At 28.4% G+C, this 20,349-nt stretch overlaps 1 protein-coding gene across 6 annotated transcripts in view; it reads right to left on the bottom strand.

The window, feature by feature from the left end:
- LOC142328594 (uncharacterized) overlaps positions 1 to 20,349 on the bottom strand; it is a 67,720-nt gene that overhangs the window by 45,098 nt on the left and 2,273 nt on the right. For 4 of the 6 annotated variants that reach the window (XM_075372374.1, XM_075372380.1, XM_075372375.1 and 1 more), the window contains 6 exons: positions 18,834 to 18,887; positions 15,870 to 16,007; positions 13,953 to 14,069; positions 11,695 to 11,816; positions 10,137 to 10,193; positions 2,651 to 2,863 (listed from right to left, as the gene is read on the bottom strand). In XM_075372374.1, the coding sequence (XP_075228489.1) occupies positions 2,651 to 2,863; positions 10,137 to 10,193; positions 11,695 to 11,816; positions 13,953 to 14,069; positions 15,870 to 16,007; positions 18,834 to 18,861 (675 nt within the window). In that variant the 5' untranslated portion in view covers positions 18,862 to 18,887. Of the gene's footprint in view, positions 1 to 2,650; positions 2,864 to 10,136; positions 10,194 to 11,694; positions 11,817 to 13,952; positions 14,070 to 15,869; positions 16,008 to 18,833; positions 18,888 to 19,223; positions 19,303 to 20,349 lie in introns of those variants that run through there. The other 2 variants (XM_075372376.1, XM_075372378.1) reach the window with 2 other exon arrangements.

The following is a 20,349-nucleotide window of genomic DNA, read 5'->3' as shown; positions in this document are numbered from 1 at the left end:
TTTGATAAACCATCAGCCAGTGTTTGGGGAAGACGGGAGACATTGTTATAAAAACTGCAACATATAGCAGTACTCCTGTAAATTAATACACAATTATAATTACTTTTATTATTCAATAATGAAATTATTTAAATCATGACTGAGGATACGGGATCCTGAGAAAGTATTTTCATTAAAAATTAAGGTAAGATGTGTCTTATCTCAACATTCTATACTAGGTGGTTTATTTAATAGAATTTAAATATACAGGTGTCCCATATAAAATGCAACCCACCTATGGCAGTAGATATATTTAAATAAAAAAGGCATTTGTAAGCTATTGAAATAAATATTTTATTTCCAAACTTTCCAATACCTTAAATTCTGGAGTAAATGCTGGAAGTGGCAGGACCTAAATTGCAATTACTATCTAAAATATTCAATCATAAATATCCACTCTTTCAACAGGTTGAGAATTATCTTCAACATTTCCAAGGACAGACAAGAAATTCCTAGATGTAGCCTTGATAATGTTTAAGTTGTATTTTTTAAAGTATTTTTTACTTACTTCTATATGGAGGACAATGTGTAATCTTTGTCCATCTTTCTCTGATCCTGGTTCTCCAACTGTTCAGAAGTAAACTTGTTTTGCCATATTTACTAAAGTTTTTGTTGATTTTTTTCTTGTATGTTGTCAATAGTTTCTGTGAGAAAATCACTGAACTCAACTCTTTATACAAATTAATAGTTCCATGATAAGCTTCCAGACCAAATCGCAGCTAGTAGTTTGGTCTGAAAACCACCACATTAAAGATGCATCTTATGCTGCATAAGGTGAAAAGAATTACTGGTAATTTATCAGTGTGCATACTTTTCCAATATATCAAAAGCAATTTTATTATCTTTATGAATTAATTTTAAATTAAAAAATATAATCATCTGTTCACCTATAGTGTTATAGATAAATTTTGTTTTTATTAGTTTTAAAATTTAGCAAACTTTAAAACTTGAAAAGTATTAAAAACAGCAAAAATATCATCCACATTCCTCAACGAAACTCACAGAAAATATTAAAATTCTCTTTTAGCTTTCATTTCTAGGTTATCCATTAAAAGTTGGCTAGGAATCTGATCAGAGTTCCCTACTGCTATTCTATTTATTTATAAAAGTTATTAAATTTAAAAGTACTTTGTTTCATATATATATTTATATATATCTGATTTTACAATCAAATGATTTTATGATCAAAGATCAGATCAATTAATCCTTCAAAATTATTTGTTTTATCTGAATGTGAGATATAGCTCAGTAATATCTAAAAACATAGATTTCACCCATCATCTCAAAGACCTTATGATTTTACTGCTGAGAATAGCAGAATGCATTTAAATTGAATTTAACTTGATCTGGTTTTAATAATTTAATAAAACCTCATTATATTAGTTTTTTTTTTTACTTCTAGGAAATTTTCTACCCTATCAATTTCCTATATCCTGAAAGGTGATACCTGTTGTCATGCAGAGGATATTGGTACATCTCATGAAAAAATGGAAATAAGTTTATGATATGTTTTTGTGGTGAAAATAATAAATTGTAATATATTAATGTATTAATGTAATGTATCCTAGCAGTTTCTGAAAAATTAAAAGATATTTTACAGAAAAAGTTACAAAAAGAATAACAAAATGTTTGGTTTGGTTTAAAACTATAACATGTTTTGCCACTTTTTGTTGTTTTAAGTTATATTTTTTAAACTTATAATTTGATTTAAGGAGACTTTGCTTACATTGATATTCTCAGAATTAAATTATCTATAAATTTTATCATCTACTTGTCATCTATTTTTTATTGGCAATTTAACAAAGTAAATTTACCAAATCTGAAAAAGTGTTTTTGACATCAACTTTATGGGCTTCACAACAATTTTCTTGAGAACTACTAGAAATATATTTCTGGGACCCACTTTTTTCTGGTCAACCAACAATTTTTTCTGAATCTGTATGCCAAGAATTTTAGTTGTCACATTTTACCATTGAAGGAAAATAAGCACATTTTCTGTAAATATATTTTTAAGTTATTGTATAAACTTTGTTTTTACCTCAGTAGAACATATTCTAATAATATTTCCATTTCTTTAAAACATGCTCTGTATAACAATGAAATAATATGTTTTTAACTCCTCCATGATCTTTAAAAATAATTTTGTTTATATATTTCATAGTGTCATTATATTTACCAATAATGTATTATTAATGAAAGGTTTATGAACATACATTCTCATACCATACCAAAATAATAAATTATTTATATTTATTTTATTATTACAATAAATATATCTTTATTTTGCAACTTTATACATAATGCTCTATTAGTTTAAATAAAACAGACACTACGAAAAACAAATTACTCATTTTTTCTATTCTGTCCAGCTACAAATAAAAAAAAATTTATCATAATTAAAATGAATGGACAATTTAACAGAAGTAACCTGTACAATGTTTAAAACCAACAAAATTTCCAAATCAGAAAATTAGAGGTAAAACTTCATTAATTGTGTCTCTAAGAATACCTACACAAACAACTTTTGATTTCTTTCAGAAAGCAAATATGTATGATTGAAAATCAGTGGGAAATGTTATCTATATAATTTAAAAAAATAATAATAACTCACTGCACCACTAACGACACCAGGTTCTTCACCTTCATCGAAATCATACACAGTGAGATCGTGATCTTCTCCGTCTTCCTTATCCTTTTCTTCATCACCTTGTTGTTGAACTATCAGTACATAACTTACTTCACCAGGATTTCCTTCGGAAGGTACTATAGTAACAGTCTGGTAAGCATCTCCACTTCCAAGTATCATCTGATTCTCTTCAGAACCCTGAAGGGAAAAAATTATATAACTGTTAATACCATGAAAAGTAACAAAAAAGGGGGGGAGAAAGACTCATAATACTAAACTAAGTAGTTTATTTTAAGTATAAATACATTTCTCGGTTTTGAGGGACCAGATGCATCCTATGAGAATACAACAATGTATTAAGCTGTAAGTAAGATTCTTTGGAATCAAGAACTGACTATTATGGCAAGGAAATTTTCTAACTCCAGAACAGAGAAAAATTAGTAAAAAAATTTAATTTACGAGGCTAAATCTTTTTTTCAGAAAATGGCAAGTCTTGTTACACTAATTTCTTTTAAGCAATACATGTCTATGAATAGTCTTATGCTCAAAATTACAGCCATTTAAAACAGACCATCAGAAAATTAAAAAGAAGCCTTGAACAGTAGCTAAAACACAACAGAAAAGAACCGGGTATAAAACTCAATCTTTCCCAACAAGAAGTTCATAAGTTACAATCTTTCAAAGGAAGGCTTTTTCTTTCATAATAACTGCTATAGTTTTTATCAGTTAAAAAGTTTTCATACTTACTTAAGTAGTTTTTTAAATATATTTTTCTGAAGTAGGTCTGAATGGTTGTTAAGTAATCTATTTACAAATGTTATTTTTTTAATTCTGAAAAAATGGTTTTAACAGATAATTTACACAAAAATGCACAAGATTAGTAATGTTTTATCTACTTACACTGGTACAAAATAAATTCATAAAACATTACTCTCAATAATAATTAACTTTTTTATATTTAATTTATTTTTAAACTCAAAGTTTTAACATTATTTAGTTCTATTATCAATAAAGAAAGATAACCCCAACCGTCATCATTGCAAAAATTGTTTTTTATTGTTGCCACATAGACAGTCGAGAAAAGAGTATAAAGTACAAAGCATTTACAAAATTACAAAACTGGAATCAATGTCAATACAGAGGAAGCATCTGGGAATACAATTTATTTCCTGTTTCCTGTAAGCATAAAACTTGAGATTTTTAAACTTATATTGAATTTCCAAGATCTACTGATAAAAATTTCAAAGCCGGCTAAAATGGACAATTTAAGAAATAACACCATGTATTTTGTTCATAATGAATGCATTATTCCTATCTTAAACTTTTGTACTTTTAGTATAACCCTCATATTAAAAATCAGTCACTGAAATTACCATAAACGAATTAAATTCCTTCTCATAAACTAAAATATTCAAAACACTCATATACACTCTATTTTTAAACCTCTTGAAGATATTTAAGACTACAACAGACTAATAAACGTTTAGGTTGATTGTGCAGTTATCGAAGGAGAGAGTTCCTGAATCGGCCAATAGTTTCTAGTCTCTTATCAGATACACCGAGGAAGTACACATGAGAAAATCCAGCACTTTCCCTATGGTAGGCCTCAACCTACATCTGTAGAAACCCAAAATGGGAATCAAACATTAAAAAAGGGGTGAATGGAGATGGCAAGAAAGTATCATCTACTCATGAACAATAAGACAAATAACCAATCCTATTCAGTATAAAACTCAAAGGTTCTTCTAGCCTGTGAGTCCCCATTCCACTCAGGGGTTTGTGTTGATAAAAGATTAGAAAATCATATCTATTTTTTTACAAAAATAAAAAAAAATATATTTTAAAACTTTAAAACTACTGAGATATATATATATTTACTACATCAATCACTGAAATAATGCAAACTACTCTGTTGCTATTAAAATTTATGATCACAATTGTTGGAAGATAATGTAATATGTTAAAATCATATTTTAATAATTTTATTTAAAAAATATAATATATTATTAAGAAAATATTTTTGAATAACTTTAATTTATTATGATCCTAATCTAATCAGTGTTCAAATTTTACTTGTCCATTAATATATTTTTATCTTTGATTGTGTGTATGTTTTTCAGGTTAAAGAATTTTTTTAATTAATTTATTTATTTTCAACAATAAAATAATTAAAATATAAATTAAAAAATTTGATACAATACAAACATTATACATTTTTTTAAAGAAATACAGTTTTATTGAATTCAATTCAATAAATTGAAGTGAAATGAGCAATTGTTAAAAAAAATAATATTATTTTACAAATAGGTTTTGACTTCACCAGCAAAAGGTGCAAGACCTTGTCCACTAGTGGTAACATTCACATAATCACACCAACAGTAATAAATCATCAGACCTTTAAGTCGATACAATAAAAAGAGAAACTTTGAAAATATCTATCTATCCTTAGTTCATGATAGCATAACCCAATTACTGCAATTTTGGTAATAATTAAAGATTAGATGTTTTGACAAGAAAGGAAAAAATAGAAGGTAAATTAGTTAAAAATATTTAATAAATGTAAAATACCTATATTAAAGAAAAAAACGCTACTTTTAATCCATTTCATTAATTCTTTGTTGGTTTTACATTTGATAACTTGATCCTCAAGAAATTTATTTGGTGCAAGGTTCATTAGTCCTGTGATAATATAAATAAAATGTCTGTATAATGGTCAAATATGAACAATGCTCGTATTTCTTAATTGTATCACTTCTTAGTATGTAAATATCATAATCCACTCTTAATTTAAAACATTCTAAGTTATGTTGAATATGTTTTATTAGGCTTTTAATGTGTAACTGTCTTATAGTCATAACATAAAATTCCATAAATATTTTATTGCTTGAACAAAAAGCAATTATTATTTTTTGCATTATAAATAAAGTGCTCAAGTGAGAATCAAAAGCTCCATCTCAAATTAATAACCCACACTGTAATGATTATACAATTGCATATACATTCTTTTTTTTTATTCACTTATGCCAGTGCTTTTTCCAATCCACAAAATACTTCTGGAACTAGATCTTTGCAAGAGTGTTTAGCTTTTTCAGTGATTTGCTTTTAATCTCATCTATGCTTGTAAAACGACAGCCCTTTAAGGTTCACTTTATTTTTGGGAATAGAAAAAAGTCACACGGTGACATGTCTGATAAATATGGCAGCTGGGGTATCATTACAGTGTTGTTTTTGGCTAAAAATTGACAAACAAGCAATGAAGTATGAGCAGGTCCATTACCGCAGTGCAAAAGCCATGAATTTTTTCGCTACAAATTCGGGTGTTTTTTTCGGATTGCTTCAGACAAACAGCGTTGGAACGTGTAGGTAATATTCCTTATTGATTGTTTGACCTTCTGGCAAGAACTCATGATACACTATGCCGTTACACGGTGAGCATAACCTTCACATTCGACCTTTTTTTGGGGTCTTGGTGATCCAGAATGCCTTCACCAAGACAATTAGCCTTAGTTTCAACATCATATCCGTAAACTCATGTTTCCTCACTTCTTATGACACATTTCAGTAGTTCTGCATCGTTGTTGACTTCATTTAGTGACACCTGAGCAACTTCTATTCGCCGCTATTTTTGTTCAACAACTTTGGAACAAATTTTGCTGTCACATGTCTCATAACCAAAACATCCAAAAAAATTTCATGGCATGAGCCAACTGATATCCCAACATCATCAGCGATCATTCATAATCATTTCTTGCACTTTTTCCATCTTTTCATCGGTTGTTGACGCTGGGGCGTCCGAAGTGCTCATCATTTTCAACGTCTTCACGACCTTCTTGGAAATGCTTATATCACTTGTAAACGCTTGCTTTACTCATAGCAGACTCACCAAAAGCAATATTTAACATTTTTAAAACATTCCTACACTTTATTCCATTCTTATATCAAACTTTAATCAAATTCTCTGATCCATTATTTATACAAATAAAAAATTGTCGTTTGTACCAAAACATGGTTATCCTTTTGACAGCTGACAAGACTAAACATCCAATATGCCTAAAAATGTATAGATACTTTTCAGACATGTTTACCAATACAATAATGAAAAAAATCCCAAGAATTGAACTAATACAACCTGTGAAATTTCAAAATTCTCATTACGTTTTTAATACACCTCGTATATGTTCACTGAAGTAACTCCTCAGTGCAAGGAAGATAACTCTTCAGTGCAAACCGCATCAATCAGGTTACCTCAATTATAAAAAAAGTTACAGGGGTGTAAGTTATTTTTAAGCGACCCAATAAAGCTTTCTCAAAATTATTGCTAGGTTTGATATTAGTGCAATTGGTCAATTATTTGTTTTGTTTGTTTTACAGCCTCATTTGTACACTGCAACTATTTCTGCATTTTAAAGTAAGTTGGACATGATACACAAATTTACTAATTTAGCAAGTGGAACACAAGTATAACAATTGATTTTTTTTTAAGGATCTTTGAATAGATATTATCCACCCCCACATTTTTATTTTTTAAGTTATTTATTTTATGCCAAATCTTGACACCATCTGCCACCATATCTGTTAGATATAAATAAGAAATAAAATCCTTAACTGATCTTAATTTCATTATTGCTACTAACATTTATTTAACACACTTATTTCTTTTGATCTTTTTGATTAAATTTTCTCCTATTTTACTAAAGAATTTGTTAAACTGGTTTGCAGTTTCAGTTTCTATACTTTGACCATCAAGTGTTAATTTGTTTGATGTATAAGTTGTATTTTATTCACTTGCCTATTTTTGAATTTATGAGGACTACTTGAAGATTAATATCTGATCCTTAATATTGTGTGAAGGAGTGGGGTAGCAATTCTATCTTTGCACAGTTGAATAGCCCGGTTTAGTGCAGTTCTATTATGTGTTATTGGAAATATTGCTCCCTTGTTTGTTCCAGTAAAATTCTCATTTGAAATGGCTTCTGTGATAGAAAATTCCACAGACTATGAAATGCATGCCATCATCTGTTTCCTTCACGTGAAAAACTTGTCAGCTGCTGAAACTCATTGTGAGCTTTGTGCAGTATGTGGAGGGAATATCATGACTGACAGTACGGTAAGATAATGGTGCCATCGGAAAGGTTGATCAAACATTCACAACAATGAAAGAAGTGATTGACTCTCAGTTGTCGCAGATGAATTTGTTGCAAGTATCGATGTGAAAATTCAAGAAAATCGTCAATTCACAATAACAAAATTTTCCAAATTTTTTTTCACATATCGTTGAACATTGAAGAAATTGAGAAGGGCCATATAAAACAAACGAGGCATGGTGTGTTCAGACACTGTTTTTCTTCATAACAACACTCATCTGCATACTGCAGTATGCACTCAACGTCATATTGACAGTTTCAAATGGGAGTTGTTCAACCATCTTTCTTACAGCCCTGATTTGGCTCTAATTGATTATCACCTTTTCCTGAAAATACATAAAAGGTTAGCGACGCAGCATTTTGAAAATGATGAGGAGTTGAAAAACAGTGTTACTATGGCCTAATTCACAGTTGGCAAAGTTTTATGATAAGGGTATTCAAAAACTGTTCACAGATATGACAAGTGCCTTAATTTGGATGGAATTATATAGAAAAGTACCTAAAAGGTGTAGCCACAAGATACACATGATAAATTATTTGTTTTTATCAATTGATGTTTTTTAAGTAACAAATTTCTGCAATTATTATTCTCATTGGTTTAGGAGTTCCAAATTCCACTGCCTAACAATAATTTCTTTAACAATCTTAGTTTTCCAACAATATTTCAAAAACCACTTACACATTGGTAAAAAGGCAATTGAATTTCAGCCATGTTTATTATAGAACATACAATCTATACTATAATTGTACAATACACGATTGTACTATAACATACAATCTAGCAAATGTGTGACAATGAAAACAGATGTTTTGAACTATCAGCTGATATGGTTTTATCATTTCTATCCCGGTTCATTTTCTAGTTGTATCCATTCAAAGAGGGTGCATATTTATTTGAGACATTTTATATGCAGTACACTTTAAAAACAAGTATGAAACAATATATTTTACTCTTTAGATATCAATGAAAAAAGATTTCAATTAAAACTAAAAGCTAATCAAAAAGCAATACTATCATTAACAATTAATAATCAAACAATATATCCAATTTTGTAGTATAAGTAGAATTCTAAATTACAATAATGTTAACTTATATGAAAAATTTATTTAATTGAATAAAGTATGTAGCAACCAAAAATGGTTAACAATATAAAAAAAAATAACTAATTAAAATGTCAATTTAAATATAAAAGTAAGATGTACAAATTAACAATATTAAAAGGCAAAAATAGTTTTTATATTATATTAAATTATAATACAGATAAATGATTTTTTCCAAAAATCAGAACAAATTATAAATTGTTTCCAAAAGTAACATCAATAATAAATAATTAATATAATTTCATATAATTAATAATAAAATGCAATAAGGAAAAATTGTAAAAGATTTTGCATACAGATAATAAACAGAAATTAAAAGAAATATAATGGTTACAGAAATATTTGAAAGTATATATACAGAAATGATAAAAATCTAATTACACTGATTCATGATAGAAAAAATAAACACATACTTTTAACTATTCTAGACAACTGTCATCTATATTATATATTTGTCAATAGTGACAAATTTAAATTCCTAATAAGTGAAAAAATACACACAATAAACAACAATAACAATATAATTAATGATCAAGTAAATTTTGAACACTATATTGATATGCGAAACAATAAATTTAATTTAAATTATCCAAAAATCTCTATTTAAAAATATGTTCAAATATGGCAAGAAAGGATTAGTTCTATTACCAAAAAATAGTAGCATATAGTAGTACATTTTACTTCAAAGACCGATACAGTAAACATAATATAACTCAATGGTTTTTTAATATTTAAAAATAAGATTTAAATTATTTTTTATAAAAAAAATTGTTCTTATTAAACAGAAATTTGTTTGAAACAACTTAACACAGATAATAAATAAAAGCTGTAACTAATAAAAATAAGAATTTTTAATAAAATAATTTATTCTCTTCTAAAATGCAATTTAATATCTATTTATATCTGTAATATCATGACATATTTTTTTCTATGGTTGAATGTACTGATGATATAAAATAATTTACTACAGTCATTGCAACATTAATAGTAAATAATTAATGCGCCGACAGATATTTACAGCAATTAACTTTTCAATGTCAAATGCAATGTTATAAACAAATTAACAATTAAAACATGAAAATATATACAAATATTTTTCCAACTAAATTAACTACAGGATCATTGTCACCTTATTGCATACAATTCTTATTAAAAATAAACCTTACTTATTCATAAATCAAAAAACTAATAAACAGTATAATCCAATATAAACCAAGTTTACTGACCTCTTCTACCAGACTGACTTCTTCCTGATGTTCTGAATCAGTCAATTGTTGAGATGACTGTTGTTGCATAGCCACATAAAACATGAAAATATATACAAATAGTTTTCCAACTAAATTAACTACAGGATCATTGTCACCTTATTGCATATTACAATTCTTATTAAAAATAAACTTTACTTATTCATAAATCAGAAAACAAATAAACAGTGTAATCTAATACAGAGTGTCCCATACAAAACGCAACCCAACCTTATATTGGAAGGTATTGAAATAATAAAAAGGCGTGTGTAAATGTAATTTTTATTATTACCATCCATTACCTTACATTTACAGTAAATATTGGATGGCCGCCATTCATTTTCTTGAATACAAGCTTCAATTCTTTTTACAGCGTTTCTTGCAACTTTTTTCAAAGTTTGTGGCTGGATATTTAATACAGCTTGTTAAATATTGACTTTCAATTGTTCAAGTGTTCGTGGTTTGTTGCTGTAGGCTTTTTCTTTGAGGTAACCCCATAGAAAAAAATCTGCCACAGGCAAATCTGGAGATCTTGGTGGCCACAAGCCTCGACCTCGATAACACGATTGCCAAAGAATTCCTCAACGAAATCATTAGTTGAACCGGCGTAGTGAGATGTCGCACCGCCCAGCAGTGTCTGTCTTCCTCTTCCAAGAGTGCAATGAAATGAAATAAAATATCCTGATATCGTTCTGCATTAATGGTGTACTAGAAAAAAATAGGACGGATTATTTTCTTCCGCGATATCGCGCACCACATGCCCAACTTCTGCGGGTGTAATTGTTTTTCGTGATAAATGTGGGAATTTTCAGCACTCCAAATTCTACTGTTTTGGCTGTTTACGTAGCCATCCAAATGAAACCATGCTTCATCTGTGAAAAATAATGAATCCATAACAATAATTTCCTCACGCAGAAATCGACAGAACTGTTGACAATATTGTAGCCGTTTTTCTTTGTCGGGCTCAAGAAGTTGATGAACCGTTTGAATGCAATAAGGTCGTAACTGTAATTGTTTGGTCGCCCAATGAACAGTTGATTTAGACAAATTAATTTCAGCAGACAAACGTTTGATCGATTTATTTGGCGAGGCGAGTAATCGGTCTTTGATTTCAGTGACTGTATCTGTATTCAACACTGACGCAGATCTTTTGTGTTCCTTGTTATTAACAGAACCAGTCTCTCTAAATTTTGCCACTAACCTTAATACTGATGTTTTGTTGGGAGCTGGTTTATCTGGGTACTTATGGCGAAACAAATCTTGCACTGCAACCACTGATTTCGTACTGAAGTACGACTCAACAATGAAAACACGTTCATCTAGTGAAAACACCATCTTGTCTCTAGCAATACACTGAACGTTATGATTGCATTGTTGTTACTATCGGTAGTGTTCTACTGCGTCGCCGCGATGTTCAGATGTTGGACGAGTCCATTTCAATAATGAGTAGGGGAGTAAGCTTGACTTTGAAATTTCATGGATGAGTGATTGATGGGTTGCGTTTTATATGGGACACCCTGTATAAACCAAGTTTACTGACCTCTTCTACCAGACTGACTTCTTCCTGATGTTCTGAATCAGTCAATTGTTGAGATGACTGTTGTTGCATAGCCACAAAACTTTCAGATGATTCCACAACATCCGATGATGGATCTGCAATACCTAAACATATAAAATCACTACTGAAAAAGATTTTACCCACATAACTACTGAAACAAGAATTGGTTACTTTTATACTGTGACTTTCTAGTCACTATTAAAATTATGAATGAATAAAAATTATTATAACTCATGAAAAAAAAAATGTACAATTTTAAATCAGTATAGGGCCATTTAAAATGTTTCTCACAAATTTAGAATTAATTGAACACTATTACTTTACGTACTTCACACATTTGCATCTTCAATAACTTACTAATTTCTTCTTTTTTTTAAACTGAATTAGAACCAATCACCACATTAAATAAAAAGAACATACTGCATTTTTTGGTTGAGCTTAAAAACATCCACTGGGCCAAGATAATATTTATGTTTTTTTTTTTGCTTTGTCATCATCAAATCACATGTTGATACATTTTGGATGTACTCCATTTTCAAAACTCATGTAATGACACTTGTTACACTTCATAAGATTTTATATAGCATTACGTCATGGTTGTCAGTTAAGCAACCTGATTTGTTCTTATTGGTGTACTGCAATTCCTTTGAATCTTACCTATTTTTATTATCAATCAAGCTTTCTTCATAATCCCTTTCTTCAATCACCTGCTGCTATTTAGTTTTTGAACCTTAAATTAACTTACATAAATTACATCAAATTTAATCAGTCCAAGCATATAAGATATCTCCATTATTTTAATACTGGAAATTACTAGCATTTTCAAAATAGAGATGAGTAATTTAATTATTATTGTTTCTGTTAACGATTATAACTGTAATATAAATAATTTATTATTTTTAACCAGATGATTATAGAAAATATTTGAAAAAAATACTTTTTTAAGACACGCCTTAATCGGTCCCATTAATTTTAAACTACATAATGGTAATAAATAGAAAAGGTAACACCTACTTTATTTTCAATTATTTTATATTCTTTTTTCCGTTTATTCAGATAAGTTTTAGGCAATCTATGAGAAAACTCCTGTATACGATGAACAAATTAAAAAAAATTTTTAATATGTAATGAGAAAATTACATGGCAAAGTAATACAATATCCCTATACCAGCCTTCAACATGCAGGGCTTCTTATACCAAAGAGCAAAGATAACACAACAATAATTTTATAACTTTACTGCTAAAAGCTTTTCATTTACATGTTTATGTTTTACTAAGTTGTGGAAAGGAGTTAGAATTTGTTGAAAATTTTAACCTCTTGCTGCTACATTTAAAGGCTTCAAAGGTAATTTTCCAGAAAACATTTAAAAATTGACTGGATGATTTCAGAGAAAATGCTGTAATAAAGTCATGGTGAAATGTTTTAATATTCTAAATTCTAAAATTATTGCAAAAAATAATTGCATAAAAATAAGATATTTCTAATTAAAAATTTAGACACAAAGATTTCAAAATATATATATATATATTGATTAAAAAACATAAAATAGAAATAATTATGAAAAAAAATTCAAAATGTATAAGTAACTTCATTACTATCACAACCAATATTTTTATTTAAACACTACTTACTAATTTCTCTATAAGTGACCAAATGGTTATAAATGTATATAACTAATTAGTACCTTCGGAGAAGACAATTTTGACAATCTTTCTTAATAATTTACATTAAAAATTGTCATAACATATGTTCAATATGTTAGGGGACATATATAAAGGGCTACTGTCGTGTTGTTTGAACTTTATTATTTACAATCAAATTAGATGTCTGTTTGTGAGGTATTATCAAGAAATTTACCTCTTTATTTTGACTTCTGCATAACAAAACAACATTCTATTAAAAAATACTCCATTTTATAAACTGATGCTCGGACGTAGAGGCTTACAAGTATGTCATCATGCATCCTGCGTACATACAGATCATAACACATCTATCTAATCCTAGTGTATTATCTAACAAATAACTAACAGTAAGAAAAAACCATTTAATAAAATGAATAAAATTATAAAAAATAAACAGAACAAAAACAAAGTGAAACATAGAGGTTGATGATAAAGGATAAAGTAAAATGAGGAAAATGTAAACCAGTTTGGTAACTAAAGTCATATCTCAGGATTTTTTGGAAGGAATGGAGAAAGGAAAAAATTACATCACAAAGATAATAATAAATGAAACATACCAGAAACCACAGTCATCACTTGTTGACCGTCACAGGCCGGTGACTGGTAATAATATTGTCCAGCCTGGTCTACATAATATGTACCTTCATCAGCAGGTGCCTCCTCAGAAACAACTTCTGCAAACAAATATAACATTAGATGTCATATCTATTGGTTAAAGCCAAAGGTAGCAGAATAAAAGATATAAGTAGAAGACAATAACAAAAATTCATGGATTTCTATAAGAGGATATCACAGGTATCAGGAAGACAAATGTTGGCAGGAAAACTTCAAAGTAGCATTACTCTAATTAATGAAGTTGAATAATTTTATAATCTTGCAAAATAACATCTATCAGCATTTCTAAATCAAAAATAAGTTGAAATACCTATAATTACAAAAAAAAATATTTGAAAATCAAGGAAAATAATTCACAAATAATTCAACAACTTTTAATAGATAATATATATTAAAATGAATTTTGCATTTTTAATATCTGTAATAAAAGATCGATTTTCAATGCAGCACAACAGTAGGCCATTATATAATTAATTCAACAATATCTTGCAGTAAAGAAAAAAAACACTAGCATCAACTGAGACATTTAATATTACGACTTATTTGGTTAACTCTACTTACCTAAAAAAGTATTAATAAATACAAATTTGATCACATAAGAAGTCTGTCGGCAACATTATTGAAATTTCTCAGTGTTAGCAAACACCTTAAAATATTATTCCTTATCCACAGATGAAATCTATCTTTATAAAATTCTATTTTCTACTTTTCCACTTTTCCCTAAATTTAAAAAAAAATTCTACTTATACAGAGAAAATTGCAATGGGACTACCAGAGGAAGTTATATATAAAAAAGATTCATAAAAACTGATCCATTCAATGAAGAATAAGTCTTAAATATAAAAACAATACATGAAGATTAAGTGAGAACTTCCTTTATTTTTTAAGTTAGTTAAAGAGTTACAAAAAATTACCTAACTTAAATTTTTAGGGATACAGCCCATTTTTTAACTTTTTTTCAGACATTTTTAATGCATACTACTTAACAATATTTCTGGTGTTATTTTTTTATGTATTGAAAGATATCGTGTAAAATTTCCATCAAATCCAACCTGCTGCAAGATATTTTAACAAATAGCACCTTCTACAATATCTACTCACCCTGAAAAATTTTCAAAAAAAATCAACATTCCTCGAATACATAGGCTTCCATAAAGAATTTCATGACTGTAGGAAATTGTTATAAAGCAAATAAACATAAACAATCTGGATATGGAATCTTTGATAATGAAATTTTTGTAATTTTTTACTCAATGAACCTCAAAATATCAATTAGTCATTCTTTTAACAGACAGAAAAACACATTCAACTCTTTCAAAAAATGCATAATCCAAGAAAGTAAATTTTCACAAAAATACTAATAATACCTAAAAATATTATGATAGCTAAATAGTTTTCATGACAAATTTATTTATGGATTTTATCACTTCTGAAGGGTAAAAAATGAATCTTCCTTCATTCATAAATACAGTGAAAAATTTGTTTAGAATAGGGCAGAAGTGATGATGAATCAATGGCAACAAGCTTCTAGACATAGAAAGACGCAAATCCTGGTTTTAACGATTTTACTACAGTTCGTAGCATTTTATTAAGGGAAACAAATCTACATCATTGTAATTAACAACCTCCTACACATAATCTTTCAAAAATAAACACACAAAACACAACGATTTTTGAACACTAAAACTACCTTAATTTTTTTTTTTTTAATTCATTCCTATACTTTTATAAAATTGTAATACTTACAAGTTTTCTAAAAATGTTAATTTATGAATGCCATAAAAAATATTTTCCTTCATAAATAATAACAGAATTAAAAAATAAAAACCTTATATAAATTTTCTTCCATATTAACTCACCTCCGACCTGTTGTACAACTTGAGCCTCGCCCCCTTGTATTTCCTTATTAAAAGTTTCCAAATAATTCTGTATATCAGTAACCCCATCTTGTGTTCCTACAATTGTCACACCTCCTTCTAGTTTGATGTTTGCTTGTACTGTAACAATCAAAATAAAAAATATCTAATCATGACGTTAGCTTATAGCAATATTGTTATACAGTAAATTTAGAAAAAACCAACCAATAAATCTCTAATTATTTAGTTTAAAGACAATGCACAGCAAAATTTGTCATGATGTGCATCAGAATAAAGGAAGAATTTTACTGGACTTTCATATTATTATTCTATTCCGCGCAATATACAGTAATGCATTTTTAATTCACTGTTTACTTAGCTGAAAAGAGATACTCAAATTTCTGAAAATCAAGGATCTTTACTAATCAAATAAGAAATGAATGATATGATAAATGAGAAAACATCAAACAATGCTTGGAATCAACCACTAGATAACATTATTCTTCTTTAGTAATTTTCTCATAGAACCCAATTTTTTTTTAAGTACTCATAAATTCTATAAAAAAATGTATAATTTTTATCTATTATGAATAAAGATATTTTTACTCAAATATTTAAAACAGATATTTCAAAGGACTAGGATCTAGACATAAGTAATGGAATAAGGTCACAGAAGACAAATTGAGTTAAGATCTTCCTTTATTTTTTTACTTGTTTCAATCCATCCATAATGTTAACTCCACAATTTATTCAGTGGTGAAAATATCCAGTACATCAATCGTAAGTTCAGTAATGTTTCTGGTATGATTTAACAGCATCTAATTTTTTAGTTTGCTTCAAAATGACCAATTTCATCAAATACGTTCAGTATGGTGGACACTATAGACAAATATTCCACTTGTTATTAATTCATGGTAAGTTTATCAGAAATATGAAAACCTAAAAAAAAATCTATGCAAAAACATGATTAAAACTTTAATAGAATAGTGAAAAACCAAAACAATAATTAATAGAAGCTGGATTATGAATAGATAAGCAATAATAAGATTCCTTCACTTTGTCAAATTAATTAAAAAAAAAAAATACATATTTAAACAATAATAACTAGACTATAATCTAGAAGATGTCACTAAACTCATAGAGTAGTCACTATTTAATGATACTAACCAGATGACTAATACTGTCACTACTTTTCGTGTTTACTTATTGTAGTGATAAACATACTAAATGAAATTTAAACTGATTTCTGATAACAATGATTAATGTTTATTTGGAAATTATTATTATTTTTTAATGGACTCTGTTTTATAAGACTAATTATTCTTCTTTTAAGTGCTTACTCTAAGATTAATGCATCTGGCAATTACTCAGACACAAGATCATAATATATTATTGAAATTAAAGATTAGTTGGTTTCTAATTAAGTTTGTTATTATCGGAAAAATTTATATTACTTATTCATTTATATAATAACAACACACTTAAGCCATCTAACAGTTACTAGTTGATAAATAAATTCTGTAGCGTGTGAAAAGTGTAATGACTGACCAGGATTTGAACCCAGGACCTCAAGATGAAAGGCCGAGATACTACCACTCAGACACAGAGATCAGCATTATAATCAGTATCAGGCTGTGGTTCCAAATACAAACAGGAACTTTGTGCCATTCCCTGCTTTTAATACATCTGCAATAGCATGCTTCTGATATATTTAGACTTGAAATTGTATTGATGCAAATCTTCTTCAGTTTTAGAAATCACAATGTTGTAATGTCTGATCAAGATGAGTCAAGTAGTGTTGCACTATGTATTGCTGCTAAAAAATATTTATTTCTAACAAAGGGTTCAAGCCTTCTGAAAGATTCAAGCAAAATACAAATTTATCTCATGAAGTAAAAGTGTGCATCATTAGTACTTTATGTTTCACAACTGAGAATCTAAGTTACCCCTGAAAAAAGAGTCAGTGGCAATCCATTAGAATGTTTGGTGGCTAACCATATACAACTGTTACACGACTCAGGAGTTTGTGTTGCAACTTTTAACAAAATTATTGTACAAAGACTTGTGCAAGATAAGGAAAATTGCACCACAGCTCAAGGAAAAATATTTAGTGGCTGTAACTTAAATTGTAAATTTTTAAGGCTCTATTATTTCCCATGATGAGTTTATATTCTCCAACCAATCAAAAAAATTCTTGAAGGAAAAACATGAATGATCTGTGATTCAGATGGTGTAATTTGTCAGGAATTCTTTACTGATCAAAAATATAACATTGCACAGAATTATTGAACTGTATAAATGAAAGTGTGAAGACACTTTACATTTCACAAGTCAACAGTAATGAAGAGGTCAATGAAGCAAAATGGAGGTGGTCTGAAAGCAGATTTTTTTGAGACTAAAATTAAAAACCTTTTAAATTAACGCAACAAATGCATTGAATTTAAAGCAACAGTTTGTAATTGCACGCAGAATAAAGTTTATAGAAATGAATATTTGTTTTTATCTGCAGCACTTTCATCATTAACATTAAATAAAATACTTTACAGCATGAAGGGAGGAGGGTTATCATGTACAAAAATTACAAGCAGTTTCTAACGATTATCATTTGAATGATAGAAGCCAGCATAAGTAAATGCTGTTTCTTCTGTAACTATACAGGATTTCTTATCCTGTATATTACATGCAGTGTTAGAAGAGTCATCAATCAAGGATTATATAGTAATGGCTGGTTCCTTTTCTATCAAAGAAATATTTAATATCAACTAATAACTGATGCAAATGGTCAATCAAAAAGATATACAGCATACCTCCCTCATTAATGTAACAATAAAATCCTGGTTCATGACTGAAGGCATTTCATACATAATTAATCAATACAACTTAAACTATCAGGTTAAGTTCTAAAAAAAAGAGAGAATCTCTTTTAACAATCTCGTTAAGAAACAATCTTAAAAAAACAGAAAATACCTGCTGCTTTAGAATCTGTAACACTCATTGCTACAGCTATTCAAACATGTAAATCTGTAAAAAAAAGAAAGAAAATTAACTTAATGACAAATAAATATACAACGCAACAATTATTTGTTTATTTGTATTACTATTTCAATTTGATATAAAAACATAAATAATAATTCATAAATATTTTAAATATTTCTTTTTTTAATAGAAATTATTAATTTATTTATAATAAAAGAAAAAAATCATTAGGTTATTTACAAATTTTAAGCAGAAAATTATGAAAAATTGCAATTTCTTTGATTAACATGCACACATTCACTTATCAATACATGTATGATAAAATAATCTAACACATTCAAAATAAATCATTGGTTATAAGATAAATATTAAATTACATACCATCAATGAAAGTTGTCTCTAAAAACAGCAACTGCATTGAATGTGTTAAGCTTACATCATGTATTTTTATTCATATACTTGTATAACACCATATAGTAATTAACCCGTGTTCAGTAAAACTTATGCAATAGTGCCCAGTATAAATATAAACAGAAAGCTACTTTGGAGACATTCAGTAAAGGTTTAAAAACTCAAAATGTCTTGCCACAAAATTAACAAACATCAAATTAAATCATGATTTCCATAAGGTAAACATGACAGCTGGTTAGTGTGGAATAGCATAATCACTTAGATATGCATCCTTGGTTCACAGTCATAAAAATGAAATTAAGTTACACAACCCATTAAAACATTGTTGAAAGAAGATATTAAACTTTATTTTTAAAAAAACTTCTAGTTTTAGTTTAACAAACCCACCAGGTTGGTCTAGTGGTTAACGTGTCTTCCCAAATCAGCTGATTTGGAAGTCGAGAGTTACAGCGTTCAAGTCCTAGTAAAGCCAGTTATTTTTACATGGATTTGAATACTAAATCGTGGATACTGGTGTTCTTTGGTGGTTGGCTTTCAATTAACCACACATCTCAGGAATGGTCAAAATGAGAATGTACAAGACTACACTTCATTTACACTCATACATATCATCCTCTGAAGAATTATCTAAACGGTAGTTACCGGAGGCTAAACAGGAAAAAGAAAGAGTTTTAGTTTAACAAACTAAATATCTCTCTGATGTATATAAAATATCAATTAATTTATATTTTTCTCCTTACCAGTTGGCAAGGAAAATTATTTAAATTATATTTTTGAAAAGATATACAAACCAAATTTTGTGAACATTTTTGTTATAATTTTTGTATAACAGAAAGCGTTGAATAATCCATTTCAAATTTTTTTTTAGATGGTCTTGTACTATCAACTGCTGCTGCTATTATTATTGTTATTGATGAATGTTTACATATTTATATTTATGGAGGAAAATACATTATAAACAGTTTAATTTTCTTGATCTCATCATCATAAAAAGTAAACAACAAACATACGTAACATTCACAAATCACCCAACCATAAACATTTGTTTCAGAAATATGATCCACAGATATTTCAACCCACATCACCAGAAGACCAC

Source organism: Lycorma delicatula, chromosome 8 (genome assembly GCF_047948215.1).
Source record: "Lycorma delicatula isolate Av1 chromosome 8, ASM4794821v1, whole genome shotgun sequence".
Taxonomy (NCBI): Eukaryota; Metazoa; Arthropoda; class Insecta; order Hemiptera; family Fulgoridae; genus Lycorma; species Lycorma delicatula.
Note: the sequence above shows the minus strand (reverse complement) of the source record. Positions and strands in the feature narration are given on the sequence as shown.